The sequence below is a fragment of the Leuciscus leuciscus genome (genome assembly GCF_965113295.1).
Source record: "Leuciscus leuciscus genome assembly, chromosome: 17".
NCBI lineage: Eukaryota > Metazoa > Chordata > Actinopteri > Cypriniformes > Leuciscidae > Leuciscus > Leuciscus leuciscus.
The window spans coordinates 8,994,269-9,020,895 of NC_138741.1; the positions used below are offsets into that span (position 1 = coordinate 8,994,269).

The 26,627-nt window shown below is 36.9% G+C and overlaps 1 protein-coding gene across 2 annotated transcripts in view; it reads right to left on the bottom strand.

Moving 5' to 3' along the window:
- LOC309479267 (proton-coupled folate transporter) overlaps window positions 1-20,441 on the bottom strand; it is a 31,171-nt gene extending 10,730 nt beyond the window's left edge. The window contains exons 1-7 of one of the 2 annotated variants that reach the window (XM_082143297.1): window positions 20,087-20,441; window positions 15,112-15,859; window positions 14,272-14,369; window positions 9,287-9,425; window positions 7,309-7,392; window positions 3,478-3,634; window positions 964-3,306 (exon numbers count right to left, since the gene is read on the bottom strand). In XM_082143297.1, coding sequence (XP_081999423.1) covers window positions 3,183-3,306; window positions 3,478-3,634; window positions 7,309-7,392; window positions 9,287-9,425; window positions 14,272-14,369; window positions 15,112-15,859; window positions 20,087-20,203 — 1,467 coding nt within the window. In that variant the 5' untranslated portion in view covers window positions 20,204-20,441 and the 3' untranslated portion in view covers window positions 964-3,182. Of the gene's footprint in view, window positions 1-963; window positions 3,307-3,477; window positions 3,635-7,308; window positions 7,393-9,286; window positions 9,426-14,271; window positions 14,370-15,111; window positions 15,860-20,086 lie in introns of those variants that run through there. The other variant, XM_082143298.1, reaches the window with a different exon arrangement.
- Between the last annotated feature and the right edge of the window lie 6,186 nt (window positions 20,442-26,627).

The following is a 26,627-nucleotide window of genomic DNA, read 5'->3' on the forward strand; positions in this document are numbered from 1 at the left end:
GTAGTCAGGTTGAGTATGAGATATTAATGTGTTTTGATAGACATAGCCCATCTGTCCATAATGGCAAATGGAAAGACCATTATATAAAGAGCATTTATCAAGAGCCATCACTACCATCACATTATTGTAATGCACATTATTGTAAAACAGTGCTCTATTATGTTAGAAGAAAGTGTTTGATAAACAAACAAGGCATTTAATTCTACAGTCGTAGACCCTCAAACCAGCACAAACTCCAATGTAGACATGCTTAACTACCTTAAAAGTGAATTGTCATTTCTATAATACTGATAATCACCAAATAAGGACTGACCTTTAAAACACTCCAGATTGTTTTACTTTTGGAAACATTAAGCAACTATTTAAATCTAGACCTCAATCTCTAGATTGACTTTAGACCTGTAGTGGTCACATCACAGGTAGTACATGTGGAGAAGTGGAAGTGTATTAAGCTCATTCCTCTCTCATTGTAAATGCTGAAGAATACGCTAGTGATGGATCAATATCTAATTTGCCATCCTCTGTATTTCTCCACATGACAAATGCAAGTACTTATTAGCACACAGCACACAATGTCATGCTCATCTTCCCCAACTAAATAAAAATCAAACCAGTGGAGATGCAGACATACTTCAAAGTAAAACACATGTTAAGCCTACTACAGTACGTAGCATACAATATTAACAATAAGAACTTTGCATTAAAATATCACATTAGTTACCTTTATCATTTGAAACTGTAAATTATTAAGTAGTTACCTTTATCATTTGAAACTGTAAATTATTAAGTATGATAAACAATTGTGCTACCATGTTGATTTGGCAATTGATTTCCAATAATTTCCAATGATTTCAAAATCATCTTAAAGCGAAACAAGTTAAAGGGATATTCCCCCCTTAATACATGCATAATAATTCAGTCATCATTTACAGATAACATATTTTGGTATTGCATGTTTTGAAGAATGTTGGTAACCAGTTCCAGTTCTTTTTTTTTTTGTCCGTACAATGGAAGTCAGTGGAAAGCAAAACTGTTTGGTTACCAGCATTCTTCAAAATATGTTCTTTTATGTTTTGCAGAAGAAACAAATGCTGTCAGGTTTTGAACGACATGAGGGTGAGTAAATTATGACAGAACTTTGGACTATCCCTTTAAGAACCACTGGGATATACTACTGTATACCACAGAAGGACATAATGGGCCAGGGACAGTGTTCCTGGTTGCCCACCAGATGACAACCCTGATTCGGTAGGAAGGTAATTCAAATATTTTTGAAAGACAATGCGGTTCAATCTGTTTATTTGAGTATCTTATTAACCAGCTATTAAAATAATCATTTGTTTTCAGTATTTCCAATTGAACTATGGCTCCATTTGTCACTACCTTAAAAACAATTATTTAATACAATTATCCCAGACACTAAGCAAGCAATTAAGATTAAAATTAGACCATAACTGTGATCATAAGGGTTGCCATGCCAACAATCACACTGCATTTCTGAGGTACTATTGTGAATTGTGGAAGCAAAAAAAAATAGGAGAACACTGATCATGACATTTAATTGAAAAACAAATTAGCCAGTATTTTAAATAATATTATTATAATGAATATTGTGTAGCTGGATGACATCTGTTCAAATGAACATTTACGTATGCATGTATGTACATATTTACGTTTGCTTTTAAATATGTGCCAGCCTGAGAAGGAGGGCTTCCCCAACTGTGCCTTGGTTCCTCCCATGGGTTTTGCCTTATCAGTTTACATATCTTAGAGAGTTTTTTCTTGCCAATGTGGTGTTGGTTTGCTCACTGGGGGTTTAAGGCACTATTCTTTGTAGAGCTTATTTTTGAAAAACAAGTATTGTGAAAAGATCTATACAAATAATTCAAATAGAGCTGTTCAGGTTGTAGTCCTAATGTATACCTTTCAAATACTGAATAGATGGGCTAATATGAACGTTTGAAATCAGCCCTAACACTTCTGCCTGCTTTAATGAATGATGTGTACTTAAGCAACCAATGCAACGTTTTAGATTACAATTTATGTTGTAGAACAAACATATATACACTCACCAGCCATTTATTAGGTACACCTTGCTAGTACCAGGTTAAACTCTATTTTGCCTTCAGAAGTGCCTTAATTATTTGTGGCATAGATTCAATAAGGTGCAAGAAACATTCCTCAGAGATTTTGGTCCATATTGACATGACAGAATCACGCAGTTGCTGCAGATTTGTCGGCTCCACATCCATGATGCGGATCTCCTGTCCCACCACATCCCGAAGGTGCTCTGCTGCATTGAGATATGACTGTAGAGGCCATTTGAGTATTGTGAGTAACTCATTGTTCATGTTCAAGAAACCATCTTGAGATGATCTGAGCTTTGTGACATGGCGCGTTATCCTGCTGGAAGTAGCCATCAGAAGAAGGATGGACATGGTCAGCAACAATACTCTGGATGGCTGTGGCGTTTAAGCAATGCTCAATTGATACTAAGGGGCCCAAAGTTTGCCAAGACATACCATTACACCACCAGCACCAGTCTGAACCGTTGATGCAAGACAGGATGGATCCATGCTTTCATGTTGTTTACGCCAAATTCTGACCCAACCGCTCACTGGATATTTTCAATTTTTCAGACCATTCTCTCTAAAACCTAGAGATGGATGTGTGTGAAAATCCCACTGGATCAATTGTTTCTGAAATACTCCAGCAACCATGCCACTGTTCAAACTCTCTTAAATCACCTTTCTTCCCCATTCTAATGCTCAGTCTGAACTTCAGCAGATCATTTTGACCATTTGATTTGCTGATTAGTTATATATGTTATATATACATGACCACATGCCTTAAATGCTGTTGATGTGTATTTATATCCAGCAGAACATTGCCCAGAGCATCACACACCCTCCACCACCTTGTCGTCGTCCCACAGTGAATCCTGGTGCCATCACTTCTTCAGGTAAACGGTGCACACATACATGGCCATCCATGTGATGTAAAAGAAAACGGGACACATCGGATCAGGTGACCTTCTTCCATTGCTCCAAAGTCCAGTTCCGACACTCGTGTGCCCACTGCAGGCGTTTTCGACTGTGGACAGGGGTCTTCATAGGCACTCTGATTGGTCTGAGGCTATACAGCCCCATACACAGCAGAGTTTGATGGACTGATAACCTTTATTACATTTTTATGTAACTTGTGCCACAATAGACCTTCTGTTGGCTTAGACCAGAAGAGATAGCCTTTGTTGCCCTTATGCATTGGGCGCCCAACACCCTGTCGCCAGTGTATGGTTTGTCCCTCCTCGGAAAAACAAGTATTTTTGGTCAAATAAATGCAGCCTTTGTGAGCATAAGAGAAAGGGTAAGAAAATGGTACCCTGTCTTTTGCATGGTGTTTAAACTAAATAATAAAAATATATTACATTTTGCAGTCTCTATATTCAGTTTACATATAAAAGAATGATGAGCTTACTGCAAGAGAATGAGCACGATGAGCATGAAGACCGCCATGATGATGTAGGGCATCCCAGGAACAGTAGTCAGGGTCAGGGGGTACAGCCCGTTAAAGATCGTAGAAGCAATGAGGATGCAGGTCGCTTCCACTGAGGCAGAGAAGGAGAACATGGCACCTGAGGACAGCAAAATTCAGGTCAATAAAGACATGAAACAGACGTCTAGAGAAATTCAGCTGAACCAGACTCAGTTGGCTGTGGGAAATACATTTGAGTGAATTCATGTTGCATTTTACATGATTAACACAGATTTCTTGGAATATTTTTGCAATACATGCATGAAACGGAGGTCTCAATAGTATTGATATTGCTGTAAGATTGAGGGGAAATATTTTAATTAATTTAGTTTATGGGGCAAAAAAGTATTATACTAAAATTCAGACCAAACACCTGTTTTGCAATTTCAATAATAATAGGCTACATTTGACAGACACTTTTATCCAAATCACCTACAGTATAGTGCATTAAAGTACATGGGGTCCCTGGGAAATCCAATCGGACAATAGAAAATTATAAATGGCCTTAATGTATGAGGTGGGAATTGTTTTACTGGATGTTTAAAGCTACAGTCCATAACTTTTGGCACTCTAGCGGTTAATAAACAGAACTGCATGTGTCTCGTGGAAGAACATTGTAGCCGGAGATACTTCTCTTTGTTTATGTTTATGATGAGTCACGCAGGTACCGGGCTACTCCGCAGCGGTGCAACCCGAACCAGTCTAAAATAGTCCTAATATAAACACTTATTATAGGTGTACCATAGTGATTCAGGATAAGACAAAAACACGGTTTGGAAAATCGATTCAGATCAATTTTGAACACAAAAAGTTACAGCTTTAAAGTCCCCCTGTGGTGAAAATTAAGCTTTTAATGTTGTTTAAATGTCCATGTGGTGTTTTCAATATGCTTCAAGACAAACCATGTACAAATGCATAAGTCAACAACATTGCTGAGTAATTTCTCCTTAAAACGGCAGTGAACCAAAGACAGTCTCAAAAACGCAGTTCAAAATCGCTGGTGTTTCTGACCTTACAAACTACCTTGTAACCAATCACGTCAACATGTGATCATCAACGAGAGGATTTCTGAACTGGTGTGAGTGAGTGGAGGCGAGGCTAATTTGCATATTCGTAGAACTGTGGATACTAAATGAAGCAAGGGTGTAGAGTTACATTCAAGCTATTTTAAGGCAGGAAATTTTTTTTTTTAAATATGTCATTTTGGTGATCAAAGATGAGTTTTAAGGGATAAAATGATTGACTACAGGGGGACTTTAAAGTGTATGATAAAGTTGGATGGATGGATTATAATATTATTTTAATATTAGTGGAGCCCAAAAATTACCCCTACATTGAAAACATGATTTTAAGCAGTCAGTCTGTGACCCTCCTTTACTAACTGATAAAGATATCTAAACAGTTCTGGATAAAACCAGTACCGATTCATTAATATGCCATGGATGCACCTGAAATTCCTAACCCATGATTTTATCTGAATGAAAGAGTAATGGTCGCGGAAACTGAGGTCTGTGCAGTAGATTGTTGGCATGAATAATGGTTTAAACCATTTTGATAAAATATCTCCCTGAGCTACTCTGAACTTCGTGACTGCTCTGACTAACTGGAGCAGAATGAGTCGCGGAGCATCGGGGCAGCCTGTAAGTGCCTGGAACATGCAATACGTATTGATCTTCGCAGAAGCTAGAAGTCGTGTGAGTGCCCCTGAATGACTGGTAACTGCAATAGATTCAGTGACACATGCAATCTAAGACACAAGCACTGAAAAGGCTGTCAAAGTGGAAATGGGCAACTTGCACAGTGAAAACAGTACATTTATGGAGGGACATGGCCTGTCATCACTATGTCCTTTCACAGTTGTATCACTCTTGCATCAACAGGAAAATAATAAAACTAATGGGAAGAAAGATGTTTGTGTGTGTCCAGTCCACAAACTAAATGGATGTTTCCTGTCGGTTTGGCTTTCAGCTGCATGCTGCGTGAGTGGAAACGAGGGTGGATATGAATATGAAAGTCTGCTCAAGATGTTGTTTGTTGTTTCTCTGTTCCTCTTGCATTGTTTTCCACTTAGCCGAGTTTGATAATTCTATGATTTTCTGAGAAAGCCGGTGTTCAGTTTCCCAGTTAATTATGCATACTGCGATGCCTCTCATTAAGGATTTGTGAAAGGACAATGGAGATTAAATCTTGGGCTTTTAGCTACGTTATCAAGCAGCAACAAATGTCAAAGAAAGTAAAGATGTAGAATAAAAGCATGACTCAATTCAATTCGTCATGGTGAAGGTCAAAACACTTTCCTCACGGTATTTCAGCTCATTTGTGGGCTTGTAGATCGAACAGGGAGAAGAAAGCCAATGTTGTGTGCCAGCAGCCATATCACCCTGTAGCCCAAGACTGGTTGCCCACTGAAGCAAAGCAGGGTTGAGCCTGGTTAGTACTTGGATGGGAGACCTCCTGAGAAAACCAGGTTGCTGCTGGAAGAGGTGTTAGTGAGGCCAGCAGGGGGCGCTCACCCTGTGGTCTGTGTGGGTCCTAACGCCCCTGTATAGTAACGGGGACACTATACTGTCAAGGAGCACCGTCCTTCGGATGAGACGTTAAACCGAGGTCCTGATTCTCTGTGGTCATTAAAAATCCCAGGATGTCCTTCGAAAAAGAGTTGGGGTGTAACCCCGGCATCCTGGCCAAATTTGCCCATTGGCCTCTATCCATCATGGCCTCCTAATCATCCCCATATATATATACTGATTGGCTTCATCACTCTGTCTCCTCTCCACCAGTAAGCTGGTGTGTGGTGGGCGTTCTGGCACAATATGGCTGCCGTCGCATCATCCAGGTGGATGCTGCACATTGGTGGTGGTTGAGGAGATTCCCCTTTCTATGTAAAGCACTTTGAGTACCCAGAAAATATATAAATGTAACAATTTTTTAAATTATTATTACACATTACACAAAGGATCATGCCCTCACAGAAAAAACACAGTGATGGTATTAGATGGTAACACCATAGTACTGAATGATTACTATATTCTATACTATATACTAGTTTCCTGTAAGATTCAGAACAATTCATTACTGTGGTATCCAGAAACCACGATTTTGCTGTGGTATTATGTTTTTTATAGTTCATGTTTATTAACATATAGTGAAACTGTTTTGTTTTTAACTTTTTTTATCATTTTTATTTCCAGTTTTACTACGAATACCATAGTTAAACTATGGTTACTGTAGGAAAACAATGGTAAATATGTGGTCTTACTACAATCATCACTGGTTCATTTCCAATCCCAAAAAGGTATTTACCAAAAAAAAAAAAAAAAAAGATTTTACCATTCTACGTCTAAAAATATGTGCTGTGTCAGAATCCTAAAACCATAGTATTACTATTGGTTTCTGTGGTTTTACTATGGTATCTATGGTATCAAATAAATAAATACCTTGCCACAATAGCAAAAAAAACAAAAAACATAATGCTACCTTGGTATCTCCATATTTTACTATGGTAAAATTAACCATGGTGTTTCTATAGTAAAAGTGTAGTAACCATGTGTTTTGGGCAGATTAATTGTCATTTTCACACCATACTGTACATTAATTTCCAAAAGGAAATTTAAAAAAGAATCAGGAATTTACAAAACAACATGTCAGTACCACCATACGTTTAGTACTTTCGTGTTTGTGGTATGTGTCTCTCTTTTTCTCTCATTTTACCTCTTTTAGCTTTCTCTCTGTCTTAGCATGGTTCTGTGTGAATGTGAATTTTTAACACAGTACCTTGTTCATCAGGCCCCACGATGGCAGAAGACAAAGAACGAATCACTGCTTGGCTGATACCAGCTGGAGCACCGACTACAGCAACTGCAAAACCACAGGACAAATACCACTTTAGAAAACTGTTAAGATTAATAGTAAACAATAATTAATACAGACCTACAGTACATATATAAAACATAGCTTACACAACAAAAACATCACTTAAAGTTACACATAATCCACAATTAACTAATCTGGTGAGACTAGAAGAATGTAACCAGTTCTGAAGTAAGTGAATCTAAATGGAATATTTAATAATTCATGAGCTTAATCTATATGCATGGAATTCTGAGAGGTAATTGTGATTACAGAGCATGGGCTTTTCCTAATAGCTCAGAATGTAAAGTCACTCGCTCGTCTCGGCAGCCTGATCATGCATGATCAAGAAAAGCAGATCCTCAAGAGAACAAAATGTTTTCTGCATTTGCGTTGATGCGTATGCGGTGAGGTGTATCTGTGCACGCGTCAGTGTGTGTGCCGGTTCTGCACACACCACACATGCGCTGTACTAGCAGAATAGAGGTTATGACTCCCGTGTGCCGCCGCTGTGCCCCTCATTATCGCAGCCAAAAGAAAAGACCAGCAAGCAAATTCCACCTTCCCTGGCACTGATTATTCATCAGAGCCGCCACTCATCTCCCTTTAAATGGCTTTAGTCCACCACATCGATTAGAATAACAATTTCCTCAATCATTTAATTAATTAACAGTATTAACTCTGATCCGGCTGTCTCTCCCTGAGAGTGGCCGTCTTCCACAATGTTATCATTACTTACCACACTGAGAACTCTTCTTTGGAGGTGTAGCCCTTCTGGAACAAGGCATGGAGTTCAGACAGAAGTGAGGATGTGAACCATAAAAAGTCTGGTCAGGTAGACTTTTTACCCATTTATCCATTTGACTGTCTTGTTAAAACAGTCAGCTCAAGTGAAGAATGTCAGGTCTCGAGTGGAAAATGCTCACTTTGTGCATGTCACATACAGACAAAAGAAATCTACATTGTTTTAGGAAAGAGAGATGTGCTTTGAGGCTCGCTGACAGATTTAAAATAGGGTCAGTTGTGTTGTTTAAAACAGTCTTGAGATTTCTGAGAGTAAAACCTTACTGTGTCACGGTAAATCACATTTTACTTTTAATGATTTTTTAAATATTTTTGTAACAAATCTCTTTGAATTTATTTGATAAAAAATAGAGTAATATAGACTAGTCTAAAATAATAGACTAAAACAGTACTATTGTGAAATATAATTATAATTTAAAACAACTGTTTTCTATTTTTATATATTTTAAAATGTCATTTATTCCTGTGATGGCAAAGCTGAATGAGTCTAATATGTTGATTTGCTGCTCAAGAAACATTTCTTACTATTATCAATGTTGAACGCAATTGTACTTTGTAATTTTTCTAATGAATAGAAAGTTCAAATGAAATAGAAATATTTTGTAACATAAATGTCCTCACTATTACTTTTGATCAGTTTAATGCATCCTTACCAAATAAAAGTATATATGTTTTTTTATTTATTTTTTAATAGACAGTAGTGCAATATATAATATTTAAAATAATTACAGTATTTCACAGGGCTTTTCTTCATTATGATATCAGGAGAGTTGACGTTTCACCCTGGCATTTTTTACTTTACACTCATACAATACAATACTAATACAATATCAAAATTAATTTTAATTCAGAAAGCAACAACATGCTTATCATAGAAGATGTGTATTCAAGTTAGTGTATGTATGAATTGCATTTTTAATGTCTTTTTGAATTAATTAACAGGCCTGGACAAAATAAATGAACATTATGTCATTGACCCTTCTGCAAAATTAACTTGACAATGATTTTATGGATCATTCTTCATGCACAATATCTTTTCAAGGAGCTTCATTGTGCCAATACATCATTTAAATGAGTCATATGAGTGATGGGAACTTACCAAGAAAGACCATCCATGTGTTGTTTGAGAAGGCGAGTAGGACGTAAGAGGCGATTCTGAACACAGCGCTGAGTTTTGCTAAAGTCATCTCCTTAATACACCTCATCAACACGGGGAATAGACCCAGCAGACCAAAGCCCTGTCAGAGAGCATCACAGCAGGTTAGATCTGTGCTAGGATTTAAAAAAACCTGCCATCATTTGGTTGACGCTCAGTCAATTATAACTGAAGCACCCTATTGTATTTAAATGCTTTGAAAATGAGCAGAGAATGTAAACGGAACAAAAGCTAAATGGATCCATTATTATCTAATCGGCTATGGGTTCATTGTTAGCTTACCCAAATTAATTTCACTTTAAGATCCATGTATAATAAAAACAATAAAAAATGTTTTTTAAAACTTTAACAGCATTACCCATAAATGTAATCCAGAGTCCCTTGTGAAAACTTGAATATTAGCTAAGCCACCCTAATATACCTTCTGCCAAAAATATGAGATAACATAAAAAATATCTACATGGCAGTTTTTCCCCATGGTATCAATGTCAAAATTTTGGTCAATGTCAAGCCCTGGTTATGTATTTGCCATAATGTTGCTATGCATTTGCTGTGATTTGTATCTCATTTCTAGGTGGTTGCTAGAGTATTGTTGTTATTAGCTTATAGAGATATTTGTCTCAGGTCCCTCCTACAGTGTAAATCTATGGAATTTTTCACCTGTATTTGATCACCAATTATTTAGGTGGTACTATGATCATTCAAAATTGTTAAAATTATGCTGATGTCGAATAATGTAATATAAAAGTTGCATAATATCTGAAATGCATGATCACGGCACTAAGCACTAGACATTTCTGGGGTTCAGCTTGTATAAAAACAAAGCCCATACATATTTAGATGTTTCTAACCAGTGCATTAATTAACCTTCAGGGTTTGTGCCTGATGAAACAGTGTCAAAAGCAGTCAGGCTGTTTCACTCAGAACGGCTGAGAGCACTTGAAAGCCAACTCACCTGCTTCCACGTTTGCGTGTGAACGCGCGTGAGAGGCGCGCGAGACGTGGCGTGACTCTTTTGCCCTCGCTGCTCATGCAAACAGTTCTGATTTAATTATCCCGTGTCAACAGACTTTGCCACCGCCTCTGATTCGCAGCAGAAAACATAATGGGAATGCATAAACATTCCACGGAAAAGGTCAACGCTCCGTGTTTTTACTTTCATCAACTCATTAGAGCCTGGAGTGTTTAATAATTCCTCTCCAACTCCACGCCACCCTAATTACAAGTCAATTCCAGCCCTGCAGCCATTTATAAAAACCGCAAGCGTGGAGCCATGTGAGCCAAGATTTTGATGCCTCAGATCTTTAGAAGCACAAGATCAGCTCCCCTCCGCGATGCCTTTGTATTTAAAAAAGTTCCTTTGTCTGTCCTTTTTATTCCTCAATTGACTCTTTCAATTGCGGTTAATTAAAACTTTTTGCTTAACGTATTGGGTGGCGGCTCGCTAGCTGACATCCCCTACTGACAGAGTGTATAATAGGTTCCATCAGGATCGATGCCTTCGGCTTCCACACAAAAGGCAGCAAAGCGATTGGAACCCCAGTGGTGCATCCCGGTATCAATGGAGAGCCATCACCTCACCAATCAGGAAGGGTGCTCTTTAAACTGGCAGGCTTTGTTTAAGTGTCACTCTAAGACACAGCATCGACCTGCTCAGAAGAAGAGTTTCCCATGGCAGGTGACAAAAACAAAGCTGCCTTCAACCTCTTTCCCATCCCTACTGTTGCACAGACCGCCTCAAACTGCAGAGCTATTCAGCTAATGCCACGGTGAAGGAGCACCTCAATCAATAGTGAAGCTCACAATTCACTAGTTTTACTTTCTTCCCAAAATAGAACATACTGCAGTATTCAATATGCTTCATTTCATGCTATCTGTGAGAAGTGTACACTAGTTAAAAATGTTGGGATCTTAAGATTTGTTTATGCTTTTGAAAGATGTCTCTTATGCTCAGCAATTCATTTGATAAAAAAAAACTGTAAAAACCATTAAAATACCTCTTTTGTTCATATGGAAGCTTGTTTCCGCCATGTAATAAAAAAATTTTTTAAGATAATTGCGACTTTTTATCTCACAATTCTGACTTTTTACAAAAGTCGACTTACAAAGGCCAATTCTGAGGAATTTATTTTTCTTACTATTGTGAGTTTACATCTCAGAATTCTGACAAATGAGAATCACAATTGCTAGATATAAACTCACAATTCCGTGAGTTCTGAATTCGCAATTCTTCGTTTATTTCTTGCAATTCTGACTTTATAATTCGCAATTGCGAGTTTATATCATGCCATTCTTGAGGGAAAAAGTCGGAATGGCAAGTTTATATCCTGCAATTCTGAGAAAAAAAGTTTGAATTGTGAGATAAACAGTTGCAATTAACTTTTTTAGTTTTTATTCAGTGGCAGAAACAAGCTTCCATTATGTTCTTTAATGAATAGAAGTTTAAAAAATCAGCATTTATTTGAAACAGAAATGTTTTGTAACAATGTACAAGTCTTTACTGTCACTTTTGATCAATTTAGTGCATTGCTGTTCAATAAAAGTATTAATTTCTTTCAGAAAAAATTTAAAATCTTACTTACCCCAAATGGTAGTGTAAATGGAAATCAAATTGCTTCAAACCAAAAATATCCTTTAGCAAATAAGATAGCACAAAAGCACTACAAAAAACAAACATGTAAATACTATAAAACCATCAAACAATGCATTCATATTAATTATCCACTCCCCAGTGCATGTATAGAAGCATGTTTCTGCTTCAAAGCAAAAGATTAAAAAGGTAACTGAGATTAAGATTAAAATAAGAAATATTGTCACAATGTGAGATTACAATTGTACGACTATGAGAAATTTTGAAATATAGTCCCAATTACATTTGACATGTGACAATCATTTGCTCATTTAGTATGATTTCAGATGGCACATCTTTATAGTCACAGTCATAAAGACTGGAACATTGCTGTCCACAAAACCTACATTCTTGTTTTGACAGCATGTGAGTGAACACATCTCACTTGTCCTGTCTCACTGCAGCCCGTATGGAGCTGAACTAAATGATGCTGAAACTGAAGGTGTGTTGTCTGTTAAGAGTTGTGTCAATACCTTATCTTCACCCCATCGTTTCCTTTCTGACTAAATCTCAAAAATTATTTTCAAGAAAATGCATGTTTGGTTATCAAAGGGATGTGTGAGCAAGGGCATTGTCAAGTCAAGTCAAGTCACCTGTATTTATACAGAGCTTTTTACAATACAGGTTGTTTCAAAGCAGCTTTACAGTGATAACAGGAAAATAATGCAATAAAGATTGTTTTGGCTGTAGAGCAGATCTAGCCCTTATTTTATGTTTGGGTCATTTTGACCCGTACCAGAAATTTCTATTTTGGAATGTTATTGCATTGGACTAAAATGTACTGACTTTACTCACCCAGAGTCTCACAACTTCCCAAAAACTTTTTTATACTTTTTTGTGGGTTTTTTTCCACACTGTAACACTTGTGTGGTGTTCCCGGTCAAAAATGACCGGCCTACAAAGAATTGCTTATAAATGTCTGATTATGCTACATCATCGCCAAATATTGGATTCAATCTTTTTGTCAACTTTCAATTAGGATGGGTTTTAAATTTCTTTTTGGAATTGATTGAGCGTAGGCCTTATTGATCTGAGCTTACATACCTCAGGTTTTGAGTGAAAAAAGCGTTATTTGCGGATAATTTAGTCAATTTTACATAAAAATATGGGGGGGAGGGGAGGGGGGTGTGCACTGTTTATCACACTAGTGTGCTTTCATGTTTAACCAGGAAATTTGTTTTGAAATGCTTTGATTTTATACAAAATGGCACAAAGTCACACTTGTGATGTTCCTGGTCAAAAATTACCAACCTACAAAAAACAATGGCTTATAAATCTCTTGTTATGTTATTTCATCACAAAATATTGGATTCAATCTTTTTGTCAACTTGTTTTCTCTAAATTAGGACAGGTTTTGTATTTATTTTTAAACTGATTGATCGTAAGCCTCATTGATCTGAACTTATATTGGTCAAAAATGACTGCCCATTGAAAATGAATGGGGGAGTCGAAAATCAGAGAAGCAAATAGTGTGTTCATCATGTCCATGTTCACATATGTACAATGTCTCAGAGGCCTCAGACCTGTGCATGTGTGGATACATGCATACTCGTGCATCCGCGCACATACACACACACACACATTGATGTGCACAAACAAACTATTTTGAGTATTACAGGCTATCTTTTTCACAGAGATGAACTTTATCCTCGAAACAGTGAGGCTCAGATCAATGAGGCCTATGATCAATCAGTTTAAAAAATAAATACAAAACCTGTCCTAATTGAAAGAAAACAAGCTGACAAAAAGACTGAATCCAAAATTTGGTGATATAGCATAACGACATATTTATAAGCACATTTTTGCAGGTCAGTCATTTTTGACCGGGAACGTCACAAGTGTTGTAGGGTTTTCAACACAGCACAAGGGCTAGAAGAAAGTTTAAGAAGTCTAGAAGTCCAGTTTAAGTAAGTTCAGCATTGATTCATTTCAGTTGTAAAAATCATTAGTTATTCATTTAGGGGCCGTTTACACAACACCGCTTTCAACCAAAAACAGAAAACGTTTTATGCGTTCCGGCCACCCATTTACACGACAACGGTGCCTTGGTGGCCCGAGACCGCAAACCTTGTGCTCGTGCTCAGCTGTGTGTGCTAGCAGAGAAGAGAATCAAATGAAGAGAAAGCAAAGATACACAGCTGTGTCCAGTCAATGGCCGTTCTGCAGGGCCACTGCTGTTTGAGCCTGAAATCCACAGATTTAGTGGCATTTCAAGGACATCCACTGATCTCCACTCAGAGAGAGCTGAGAGACATGAGTCATCAGAGAAAGCATTACTGCATTAAACAAGACCACTTACCAACAAGAGCATCCTCACAGAGTTAAAAACCCCAAACAGGGCAGTCGTAAACTCTCTAGGCTCGTACATCAAATACAACAGCAAGATCGACTGATCCCCTGCAGAGACAAATGCACATAAAAACACATTATTATTTATGTCCACCCTCTCCAACTCTTTGTTGGCATGACTTTCAAAGATCAATGTTTTTCAAAGCAATACAGTGTGTAATTCAAATGAGATGATTGAACGTTAATTATGAACCTATGCAAATAATGACAATTAAATTCGACAAAATTAAAGATGCTAATATTTAAGACCACTAAAAACTCATTTTAAGACTTTATGGATCATGGTATAGACATCTATAGAAATCCCCATGTGTCTCTGGCCTCAGGAGTGACAGTACTCAGATGGAGTGCTTTAAAAGCTCCCTGCAGTGTCTCAGTGTCATCATCACAGCCGACTCACCACAGGGCACGTATTAGATGCACTCATCATTCATCACAGCCTTCTCAAAGCTGGAACAGCAAGTTTTTAAGTTTTATTTTTAAATGAATGTTTATGCAGTATTATTTCATTATCTCATACAGTATATATTTCATTTCAAACTCTCTTTACTAAAAGTGAATGTATATGAAATAAACAAAATGTCAGCAACAGTTTGTTGTGTTGTACTGTGTGAAAATAATAATAATAATAAAAAAAATATATATATATATATATTTTGTGTGTGTGTGTGTGTGTGTGTGTGTGTGTGTGTGTGTGTGTGTGTGTGTGTGTGTGTGTGTGTGTGTGTGTGTGTTTGTGTGTGTGTGTGTGTGTGTGTGTGCGTTTGTGTGTGTTTGTGTTTGTACTGACCAACAGCCACCAGGTTATTTATGAAGGTGCAGAGAATGAGAAGGTGCAATTTCAGTCTCTGCTGCCCTGACCTCCTCTTGAACACTGCTTTGAAAGACAGCTTGGCGTACTTTAGGATATACAGCCGAGACTGGTCTGCTGGAGAACTTTGCTCATCTGTATCCTCTTTATAGGCAGATGTACATGTATTTTTCCCCGTCGAAGGGTCTCTCAGCCAAAGCGCGATATAAAGTAATGCCAGGACGTGGCAGCCAATGTAAGCCCCGAACGCTGCCTTGGGCCCAAATTCTTGCTCCAAAAATCCACCAAGCAGGAAGCCCACCGTACCGCCAACAAAGATCATGGACTCGGCCACGGCCATACGTAAAGTGCGACTGGAGCTGGAGCCCATGGTCAAGTCGGCCAGGTAGCTGAAGGAGCTGAGGAAAATGGAGACATGTCCACCTGTCAGGCCTGTGAGGGCAGCGGCCAGCAGGGTCCAGTAAACACTGATGTTTCCCAACAGGGCCACAGCCAAGAGCAAACCCCCACTCAGCATGGACAACAGAGAAGGGAACGCCATGACCGAGCGACGGCCAGTGCGGTCAGACCAGGAGCCCAGCATTATAGCCGGAGGGATGGAGAGCAGGCTCAGGGTGGTGTTGAACAGAAGAAGGATGTAGGAGGCTGACGTCTGAATCTCCTCGTCCTCTTTGTGGTGCTTAGAGTTACTGCAGAGGGTTTCATTCTTGAGCAATTCTTGACATACCTACAAAAGACAAAAGTGATTCAAATTCATATCATTATCGATATTTAAATCACCACAACATTGTCTATTAAACACAACAACAAAATAAATCGCATGTCCCTGAGCTTTTTGTCTACTGAAAGCTTTGTTTTAAAAAGAAAAACAAGTTTCATCAGCTGAACAATCAGTATGTTAAACAACAGTACGATTCATTGAACGCAGTGTACTTCTATTGCTTGCAGCCTAATTTTCATTCCTGTCAAAAAATAAATTAACGTCTTGTCAGGGTGCTACCCTGACTAAGGTCTATCGCAAACAAACAAAAAATCTATTTTAAGTCACTAACAGATTTTCGAGCAGGTCAGTAATTTAAGTGAGAGTGAGTTATTATATTACTATCTACTTACTTGGGTGAAACGTACAGTTTAACAGCAACAAAACTTCATTTCATATATACATAGCTAGCTAATGTGCTAATACCTATACGATAACAAGCTCCCAAGAACACTTTAGTGACCCGGGACGTCATTCACTACCCTCCTCCTCATTCAGTTTTTTAAATCAGACATCAGCCTTCTTAGTATTCCTCAGTCAATTCAATATAAACAAGATAACGACAAAAATAAATAATAAAATTACAAAAGAATGCCTGTTTTCCAATTAATTTTTTGGCAAAAATTGTATAGGGTCGCTTACGACCCGAGGTGTGTAACCGTGTAAGTATATTTTTTTTCTGCACAACAATAATTGAATCTTTAATGACTCTAAATTGTAATGTTGACTCATGCACTTTCTGTGAAGCTGCTTTAAAATGATGTGCATTGTGAAAAGCTCTATACAAATAAATGTGAATTGAATTGAATTAGTACAAAAAGCTGTTGCAAATGTGTCAGTATTGATATGAATCTTCAGAAAAATTCATTTCGAGACTAAATTAATTTAATCTGCAGGTAATATGTAAAACCCCACTCTTGAGTTTGTGAGTTGTTTTGAACGATTCATGAAAAGATTCATTAAAAGAGTTATTTGTACACAGGGAAAGCACTGCTAATGCTTATCATTTAAACTTTGGGAGAACACGTGCTGGGGGACTACAATGCATTGTGTTTTCTGAAGCCCGTTTGATTGCGTATGGATTGGTGTGATGTGAATCGTATGAAAATGTAAAAAATGTTCCACCCCTAACTCCATGCCTTAACATAACATCACTGGGGCCTAATAAACATAATTGAAGTTGTATATCATATTTGCAATCATGATTTTATTTTTTCCAATTATCAGCTTAATTATCAGCTTAATCCTAATGGACCCTTTTAACAGACTGTGATGACGAGTTATTAACATTGTTAATCTAGTAGTTTTTTTTAATTATTATTATTTTCATTTATATAAAAAAATGATGTACATTTACAACATTATACAGTATATACTATATTATAGTTTATGTTATATTACCTTGGCATTAAATTCCAGAAAACACTGCTGTGTGAGTGTTTCTAATACAAATACATCTTTGTCTCTTCTGTGACTGTCCAACATAATCTGTCAAATCTATCAAATCATAGAATCGCGAACATGGATTTTTCTTTTGCTATTGGAGAAAACATGCAGGAATACAAAAAATATATTTGTTGTAGTTTCCACTATAGAAGTTAACCCAGCTATGATGACTTCTGCTTCTGTGAACCCTGGCTCCATGCTCAATAGTACTCTTGCTCGTATTATATTGTGTATAACATAGTGTAAGTGAACAAAAGTGTTCATAACATGTTTAGATGAGATAACAGTACAGGCTAACAATAGTTGCTAAAGTTAGATCAGCATTATTTTTAAGGTGGGCCTTAGCATTTTAAGACTAGAGCTTTAACAGTCTTTATTTTTAGTTGGATCAAATGTTTTAAAATTGAAAACTGGGTATTGCTTCTTTGAGGATTTTCTACTTCTACGTTTTTATTCATTGTCAGTAATGATGCTCTGAGGCATTATGGGAATGATGCACAACCCGGGCAGTAACTCATCGCACCAGGGGACGCCCTCAGTTATTGTAAGAACAAGCCTCGGGGAACCTCACGAACCGCAACCTCACAAATATGATGATATCAAGGAGCAAATGGCAAGAATCGAGGCCATTAAGAGTGGCGTAAATGAGCACTTTGCAATAAATGATTGGACCCTCTTTAATCTTTCCACAGTTTTCACTGCGTGGAGTTGTGCTCATTCATATGATATATTCATCCACATTTTTCTGAGAGCTGTTATGTGTGGAGCTGCAGAGTTCATTGGAAGGGTAAGAGAATTTAAAGGAGAGAGGAAAGGAAGGACACTCACTCAGAAAAAAAAGCAAAGTGACAGAAGCAGGAACTAAAAACAGCTGCATGTTTTGGAGAGCGTCTCCCTTAAGCAAATGCATATATTCACTGCATTATTTATATTCATAGAAATGTCTTTGTAGTTCACATATTATTTTTCATGCATTTTCCCCTCTCTATTATACTTTACTTTAAAAAATACATACATATGTATTTTTATTTTTATTTATTTTTTATTGTTATTTTTGGACATAAGTTCTCTCTTTTATTATTTATTAGGATGTAAATGTATTGAAATTATAAAAAATATAATTCATTTAATCTGAATGTAAAAGTGTGTGTGTGTGTGTGTGTGTGTGTGTGTGTGTGTGTGTGTGTGTGTGTGTGTGTGTGTGTGTGTGTGACATTTAAACAACTACAATTAATTACAATTAAATAAATAAAAACTACAATAAAAATTACAATAAAAAAATCTATTTTAATGGACATTACCAACACATTTTCGAGTTGGTCAATATTTTAGTATAGTATTATACTTACTTGCATGAAATCCAAATATGGAAATATGGAAAGTATAGATTATAGTATATTTGTTGTACTTGATTTAATTATTTAATTAATTAATATAATGTATACTGGTTAAAATTAAACATATTATCAAATAATAAATGTATTTAATAAGCTTTCCTGTAGCTCAGTGGTAAGAGGATTGCGTTAACAATGCAAGGTTGTGGGTTCGATCCCAGGGGATTGCACATACCTATGTATAAATGTATAGGATAACGCAATGTAAGTCGCTTTGGATAAAAGCGTCTGCCAAATGCATAATTATAAATATATAAATATAAATAATTTAATTAAATAAATAAAAGAAATTACTTTAATTTAAATATTTAATTATAATAGTTATTATTACTATTATTAATTATTATAAACTACAGGAACTTTTACAGTATTTTGGGGACATTGTGGTTAATTGACTCGAAAAAATGCAACAAAAATAATAATAATTTTGAGGTTAAATGTAATCTTGACAGGTTTCTTGAGATTAACCTGCGTACTGCTGTAACACACTGAATATATATGTTATAATTGTGTGTGTGTGTGTGTGTGTGTGTGTGTGTGTGTGTGTGTGTGTGTGTGTGTGTGTGTGTGTGTGTGTGTGTGTGTGTGTGTGTGTGTGTGTGTGTGTGTGTGTGTGTGTGTGTGTGAGTATGTGCGAGTTTGGACTGACAAAGTAAAAAGTATAAATTACTTTAAAATGTACAATGAAAGTGCAATAAATGCAAAATGATGAAGATTAGGACATGAGCCTGGCTGGATTTGTTTTAATCATCTTTTTGCCTGTGCTTGTCCATTTCTAATCCATGAAAAATGTATTATGAAAATAGATTTTTCAAATACAAAGCAGTCTCCTAATTATATTAAGTTCTAATTTATTTATTTATTTATTTAAAATGGCAAAAGATGTAAAAAAAAAAAAAATGCAGATGTTGTATGTCACATCGCTGGACATGTCAACTTACCAAAAAGTACAATCTCAAGTCAGTTGCCCACAAAGTTCAAATCAAGATCCTGAAGTTTCTCAGGCATAGTCTATGTTGAAGCTCAGCAACAGAATACAGACTAATGACTGTCAGCGATTGTTTAATCTGGTCCATGAGTGATTGTTTTGCTCTGGGACTGTCATGGCTGGTTCGGCTTGATTAATGCCTGCTGCAGTTTTGGGTTTTGAGTACATCTCGAGCTCCACTGCTATTCTCCAAGCGCTCCGTGGTTCTGCTTCGGGCATTTCCGTTTTGTGTACTAGAACTGGACCCTGCTGACCTGTTTTTCAGTTCAAAGAACAAAACACTGACTCGCCGGACCAACTTGATTAATGTCTCTCCTTTTCACTCTCTCCCTTGCTTTAAATCACAAAAAGTAGCAGCTCTCTTACCTTTGTGATAATCATCTGTTGATATGCAGGTGTTACGATGAAAGTGCTGGTCATGTAGAGGAAAATCACCGGCTCCACTGTAACAACTCTCCTTAGTTTCTCTTTCCATGCCGACATATTCAGCTTTGCAGTGACAGATTTAGAGACAAGGAAGGAAGAAGGAAACCGTCTCTTAATATTAAAGCCGTGTTAGGTAGAGCAAACCCATGTAGATGTTCATACTGTCCTAAGAGAATAGTGGACAAGGGAAGTGTTTTCGAGTTAAAACACACTGTTAGGTTAGTCACATGCATGTCAGCTGTAACGTGAGGAAATTGTCTCTCTCGACATTCTCTTATCAGGAATTGTTCTACAGTGAGGTTGTAAAAGTGGTTGGCCTTTATTTGCCCTTTGAACACAACCCCCACAGATTCACACTTCCCCTGCTGCAAAAACAAAGAGTGGTGAGAATCCTCTTCTTCTTTCTACAGTATGTGTTTTCAGAATGTTAAACTTGCAAAGTGAGATTTCCTTTGAATTTTGCAAACATTTCCTATAGCAGCAAATATTGAGGTGGAACAATGACAATTTTCATTTTCAGTACTTCATTACAACCTGTCAGAGGTTTCTTTGTATCATTTTTCAGTATAAAGTGTAGTATGACCAATAACATGAAAACATTAGTTTAGTCTAGTGGTTTGTCTCCCTTTGTCCAAGATAATATTCGCAGGCCCTCCTATCTCAGGCAGGGTTGCCAGGTCCCAGCCCAAAGCTGGCTCAAAACCTGCCCAAAAAGAATTAAAATGTTTCACCTCGTCCAATCACAGTTGACAGCTTCGGGATTCCCACAAAGTGCCTTAACATACACATTTTGATTTTATTTATTATGTTTTAAATCGTATTTGCATGATTGTATATTTCCTTGTTAATATGTACTGTAGTTTGAATATATTCAAGTATTTTATCTGTATTTTACTCCTCTTCAGTCATTTAAACTTTTTTATTTTATAGCCTATGATTTTAGCCTATGACTTTTTTTACTCTGTCTTTGATTTTTACTGATAAATTGTTAAAAAGGTGAGCTATAAATGTGAATAACCCGCACAATGTAATAGGCTGACATAGCCACCCATGCTAGTTTTTGCCTTAAAACATGTATTGCCCTTTACACATTTTAGTTTGTACACATTTTCAGACAATAAATTAAAAACTGACATTTTCTAAACTCAGTCAAGACCATTATTTAGGGCTGGGGTAAACGATTATTAATTAAACGATTAGTCGGGCGATTATTTTATCGATTAGTCGACTAATCTAACGACTAATTGGAATTATTTATCCTGTCTGTTATTCGCATATCTCTGTCGAGCCGTTACTCCGATGGATTTCAAACTCGACAGCTGTCTGGGCACGAGTAAGTGCAGTGCCAAGTTTGACGTTGTTTGGATGAGAAATGCAAAAGATATGTTAAATATATTGGTAAAAGAAGCACTTAGAAGGTTGTGGTTTAAAAATAAACATTCTGACATAAACACACTGTCAGCTACAATGTTTACTTCTGAATAATATAGTATAAATGTGATAAATCCTTTTTTTTTTCATGCAATTAATCCATTGAATCAATATAAAAGTAAATTTTCACATTGAAACTGTTGAAAATACACAACAAAGTAAGTTGATCCACATATGACAGCCTCTGAACTCGGTCAATACTAATCTGGACTAAACATAGGCTACATTCAATCAGCCATCGCTAGAAATACCTTCTGAACGACGGCGACCTTCTTTTTTGACGGCGATCAGCTGTAAAATGGCTTAGGTCCTGCTCGGTTTTCGTTGACTTTGAGTACAAGAATTGAACGTTTTTTAAAAGATCCCCTGGGGTTAACGTGTCAGCATTCGACAGAAGTTTGACGCTGTCGTGTGAGAACAAGCATCAGTCGGCATTTCTCTTCCTCCCGCGTGCCTCATCTTCTTAATCTCCTCACGTAAATGATTAGATTTCGATGGCTTACGTTTCTTCCCTACGGCAGAATCCACCACAGGTTCATCAATGTATTATTTTTATTTATTTTTTGTTGATCAAAAAGTGCAAAGTAGATAAGGAAAACTAGGATGCCGGGTGTCAGAGCGCCACCGTTACTGTTTACAATGCGTGGAATGGTGCGCTGTGATTGGTTGAGCGGATTTGTGGCATTCTGCAGAGAAAGGAGACGTGTGTGTGTGGCGAGCTGTACCTCCGGGAATGGTGCAAAAAAATAAATAGATAATAAATAAAGAAGCGTCGACGCAAAAAATATGACGTCGACGTAATTTTGGCGTCGACGTCATCGACGCACCGCTACAGCTCTACCATTATTAATAGCTTACATACTCTTTTCTCTTTATTCACTCTTGTTTTGTCTACACACAAGCATCAATAGTTAATCAACAATGCCAAACTCAATTAACCGGACTTAAAAATGTCTGTTGTGGGTGAAACTCTAATTGTGAAGTGACATCAATGTGCCCCCCATACCATCCCTCCTTCACTCAGTCGCTCTTTCAGTGCTCCTTAAAGGGATAGTTCACAAAAAAAATGAAAATTAGCCCATGATTTACTCACCCTGGCCTGAAGCCATCCTATGTGTATAAAAGTTATATTAAAAAATATCCTGGCTCTTCCAAGCTTTGTAATGGGAGTGAATGGGTATATTTTTTTGGAAGTCCATCAAAGTGCATCCATCCATGATTAAAGTGCTCCACACTGCTCTGGGTGGTTAATGAAGTCCTTCTGAAGATAAGCGATGCGTTAAAAAACCCTGCTAGCAAAAAGTTGTCTATCAGACGTTGAATAGATGTAAATCTTCAACGTCTAATTACGACTTTTCAACATTGAAAACAGGTCGATCTTTAACGTCTTGATGGAATATGTAAAACTCTTTAAATTTATTTGAGATAATAATGAACATGGTTTGGTATTTTTATTTTTATTTTTTTTTATTTTAGCATGTACTGTATAACAGACTTATCCTGTCTTAGATTATAAGTTGAAAACATGTGGTATCTTAGATGATCTTAGATGAAACCGACATATTTTCGACCATATTTCAACGTTGAAAGACGGTAATTGTTTACTGGGTATATTGTCTGCGCTGATAGCCTTATGGGCAGCTCGGGTGAGCCGAGTTCGAGTTCCGGATGCAGAAAACTTTTGAGGTAACTAGGTGAGTCGGCTCTATATATAATAATTTTGTGCGCAAAAAAAACACAGAACAGCGTCAGAGACTGACACGGAAGAGAAAAAAGAGAAAACGTTTTTTTTTTTTTTTCTCAAAAAGTATTCTCATTGCTTCATAAACTTAAAGGAGACATATCATGCTTTTAAATCGTTCCTTTTTACATATAAATCATACATTTGTGGTCTATATAAAGCGGAACTGCAATGCTTGGGTCTTAATTCCTCATTATTATAGCTCCACAGGCCCCTTTTCTACCCCTTTTCTGATGTGCGCCTGAGAGCAATTCGTTTTGGTGCAGTCTCTTTAAATGCAATTGAGACACTTCATACCCCGCCCCCTCTCCAGGTTGTAGCGGTGACACTCGGTTCAACTCCACCCCGTTCGGCCATTTTTGTAGTTTGATAGCAGAGATACGATTATCTAGCGGCACAGAAACTTTTATTCACACGTTATTAACAAAATGTCAACAACGGAAGACTTGTCCATCCAGCCTTACGTGTTCGAGCCAGAGTCGGAGCCGGAGCGAGATGAAAATGAAGACGACGAACCAGCAGAACAACGTCTTCATATGGATGGAGTACCTCATACCTGATGGAGTTTTAGGACACCATTAGGTCACTTGATGGATTTTTTCAGTTCCTTGCCACTGTTGCCTTTGGCTTGCTCAGTTGGGGATATTTTGGGGATATTTAATTTAATTTTATCAATCAATAAATTCCTCTTGAAACAAACTTTGTTGTATTATTTTAATTTAATACTGTGAAGCTGCTTTGATACAATCTGTATTGTGAAAAGCGCTATACAAATAAACTTGACTTGACTTGACTTGACAAGCACCCCAGATGATTTCATTCTGTTTATGTACTTATTGTATGCAGAGCGTGAATACATGAGCTGCGGGAGAGATCAGAGGCAGCAGGCATGCAGTACGGGAATGAACCCTTTCTCACCTGAACTAGTGTCTTTCTCTCTAGAGGCCCTGATATCTGCTGGGTAGAGTTCAAATATTTACACAGGCGCGCTGGCTGAGGAGTCTTATTTGTCTGCGCAAGGGACTGGTCTATCATACAGCACTCTCTTAGATCTGTCTTCTTCAGTATTGCCTCTGTTTCTGCTCAAATATTTAATAATGTTTATCGTTAAACATTATTCAGCTTGAAAAACTCATGTCGAATGTGAGTGTGTTGTGTCATGCTGTGTACATATATACTTAAACTGTGTATATGCACATCACCTCTATTCCACATTTCTCATGTAAAACCGTAGGATCTGAATCAGTGTTGTTCGTACGCAGTGCGCTATAGGCGTGATGGTAGTGTCATATGTTTGCTGAGAAAGCAATCCCAGAATACATTGCGACAAACTTAGTTAAGATAAAAAAAAAAAAAATGGTGTAATGAATTAAAAATATTTTGTCAATTAAAGTCACCAAGAAATCAAAATTGACAATTCTTGTTTTTTAATTGAGTATTGGAGTATTATTATAAATTATTTATCTATGCATATAATTATTTATTTATTTTATTCATGTGCCCTCATAATCTTAAATCAAAGAAATGTCCCCTCCCTCTTGCAACGACATCTCTAATCAGTCCAATCAATTCCTGATGATCAAAATCAGGTCCCGTCCGACATTTTTTCTTATTTGAGAAGTTGTTTCACTCGAATATACATCACAATGGGGGGAATAGATTTTTGCAATATCCGTTTCATGCCGAAGTTTAATACATTTGCAATGGTGGGATATGAATTCACATTGTGAAATAAAAATATGCAATTGTGAGAATTAAAGTTGCAATTGTAAGGGAAAAAAAGATAATTGTAAAATATGAAGTCGCATTGTGAGATATAAATGCACAATCTTGTGAAATAGTTGCAATTACAAGAAATAAAGTATGAAGTTGCAATTATGAGTCAGAATTGTGAGAAATAATATCACAATTGTAAGATATGAAGTCTCATTGTGATAGAGTATATAAATGCACAATTGTGAGAAATAAAGTCACAATTAGCCTACAAGAAATAAAGTATGTAGTTGCAATTCTGAGAAATTAAATCAATATGATCAAATATGAAGTCAAAATTGTGAGAAATAGTAACAATTGTGAGATAAAAATGTGTAATTGTAATAAATAACTGTAATTACAAGAAATAAAGTGTGAAGTTGCAAAATTGTGATAAATGATGTCAGTTCTAAAATATGAAGTCACAATTGAAATAAAGTTACAATTGTGAGATGTGAAGTCGCAAATATTAAGGAAAAAAAGTCACAGGTACCTTTTTTATTTTTTATTCTGAAGCAGAAACAAGGCAGCTTACTAGTTTAAATAAAACGGAGCTTTTGAAGTTTCTATCAATGTCCCTTTTTGGGAGATAAACACTGCCCCTGCCACTACCACTTTTTTCTAATTATTTCTACACCGTTGCATAGAACTGCACTGACCTGACGAGACAGCAGAGAATAATGAATGCATATTCTACTTGGTGAAAACTGTAATTGTTGCAGATTACCTCATAAAATGGCAAGCATAAAAGCTCTGTAAAGGGAAAGAGTTTTTTTCCCTGGACCTCGGCCACGCTATACATTAGGACTGTGTGCTCATGTGCGAAACCCAGTACACTGGAGCTCTCCTGAAGGGTGAGATTAATGGTCTGACCTTCACTGAACGGCCGACGTATTTAGCACAAAGTTTGTAATAGTGCTATAGCAGTAGGTCACAGCAGTGCTGCTCTTTTGATGAAAATGTCGCACCGCTGTTAGGCACGATGAACCGGGCACACACTCACAAGCGTCCACTCTTAAAAGATAAAGGTTTAAGTGCGTAAGAGCCACACACAAAATGCAAGAAACAGGAATGCCCTCTCTGTAAACAGAGCACTAGAAACAGTAACGTACGCATGCACCTGTTATGAGAGAAAATGACTTTCATTTTAAAACCTCTCTCGCTTGTTTTATTCTTTTCCGATGCGCAGTGAATCATATGTCATCTCCTGGTCTTAGTTCACTCATTTTGTTAAGAATTTATTACGTTTTTCTTTTCACTGAGAAAATGGTGTTCTCAGCAGAGCAGGTTTTCTGTCACGCTATACGGCGTGTTTTGCACGGTTTTCTATTCTATTTCCCATTTATGGAGCTTATAATATGACAAAATGATTTGAATTTGAATTGTGTAAATTTGAATTATTTGCAAGTGTAATCTAACTAAATTGAATTTTAGGTGGTAGTTTAAATAGTTCTGAATTTGATTTGTTTTAAACGAATATTGAACGTTTGAAATTTAACAAATTGAAATGTTTTTATGGCTGAATTTTATAGACATGTATTTTCAAACAGCTAGTTT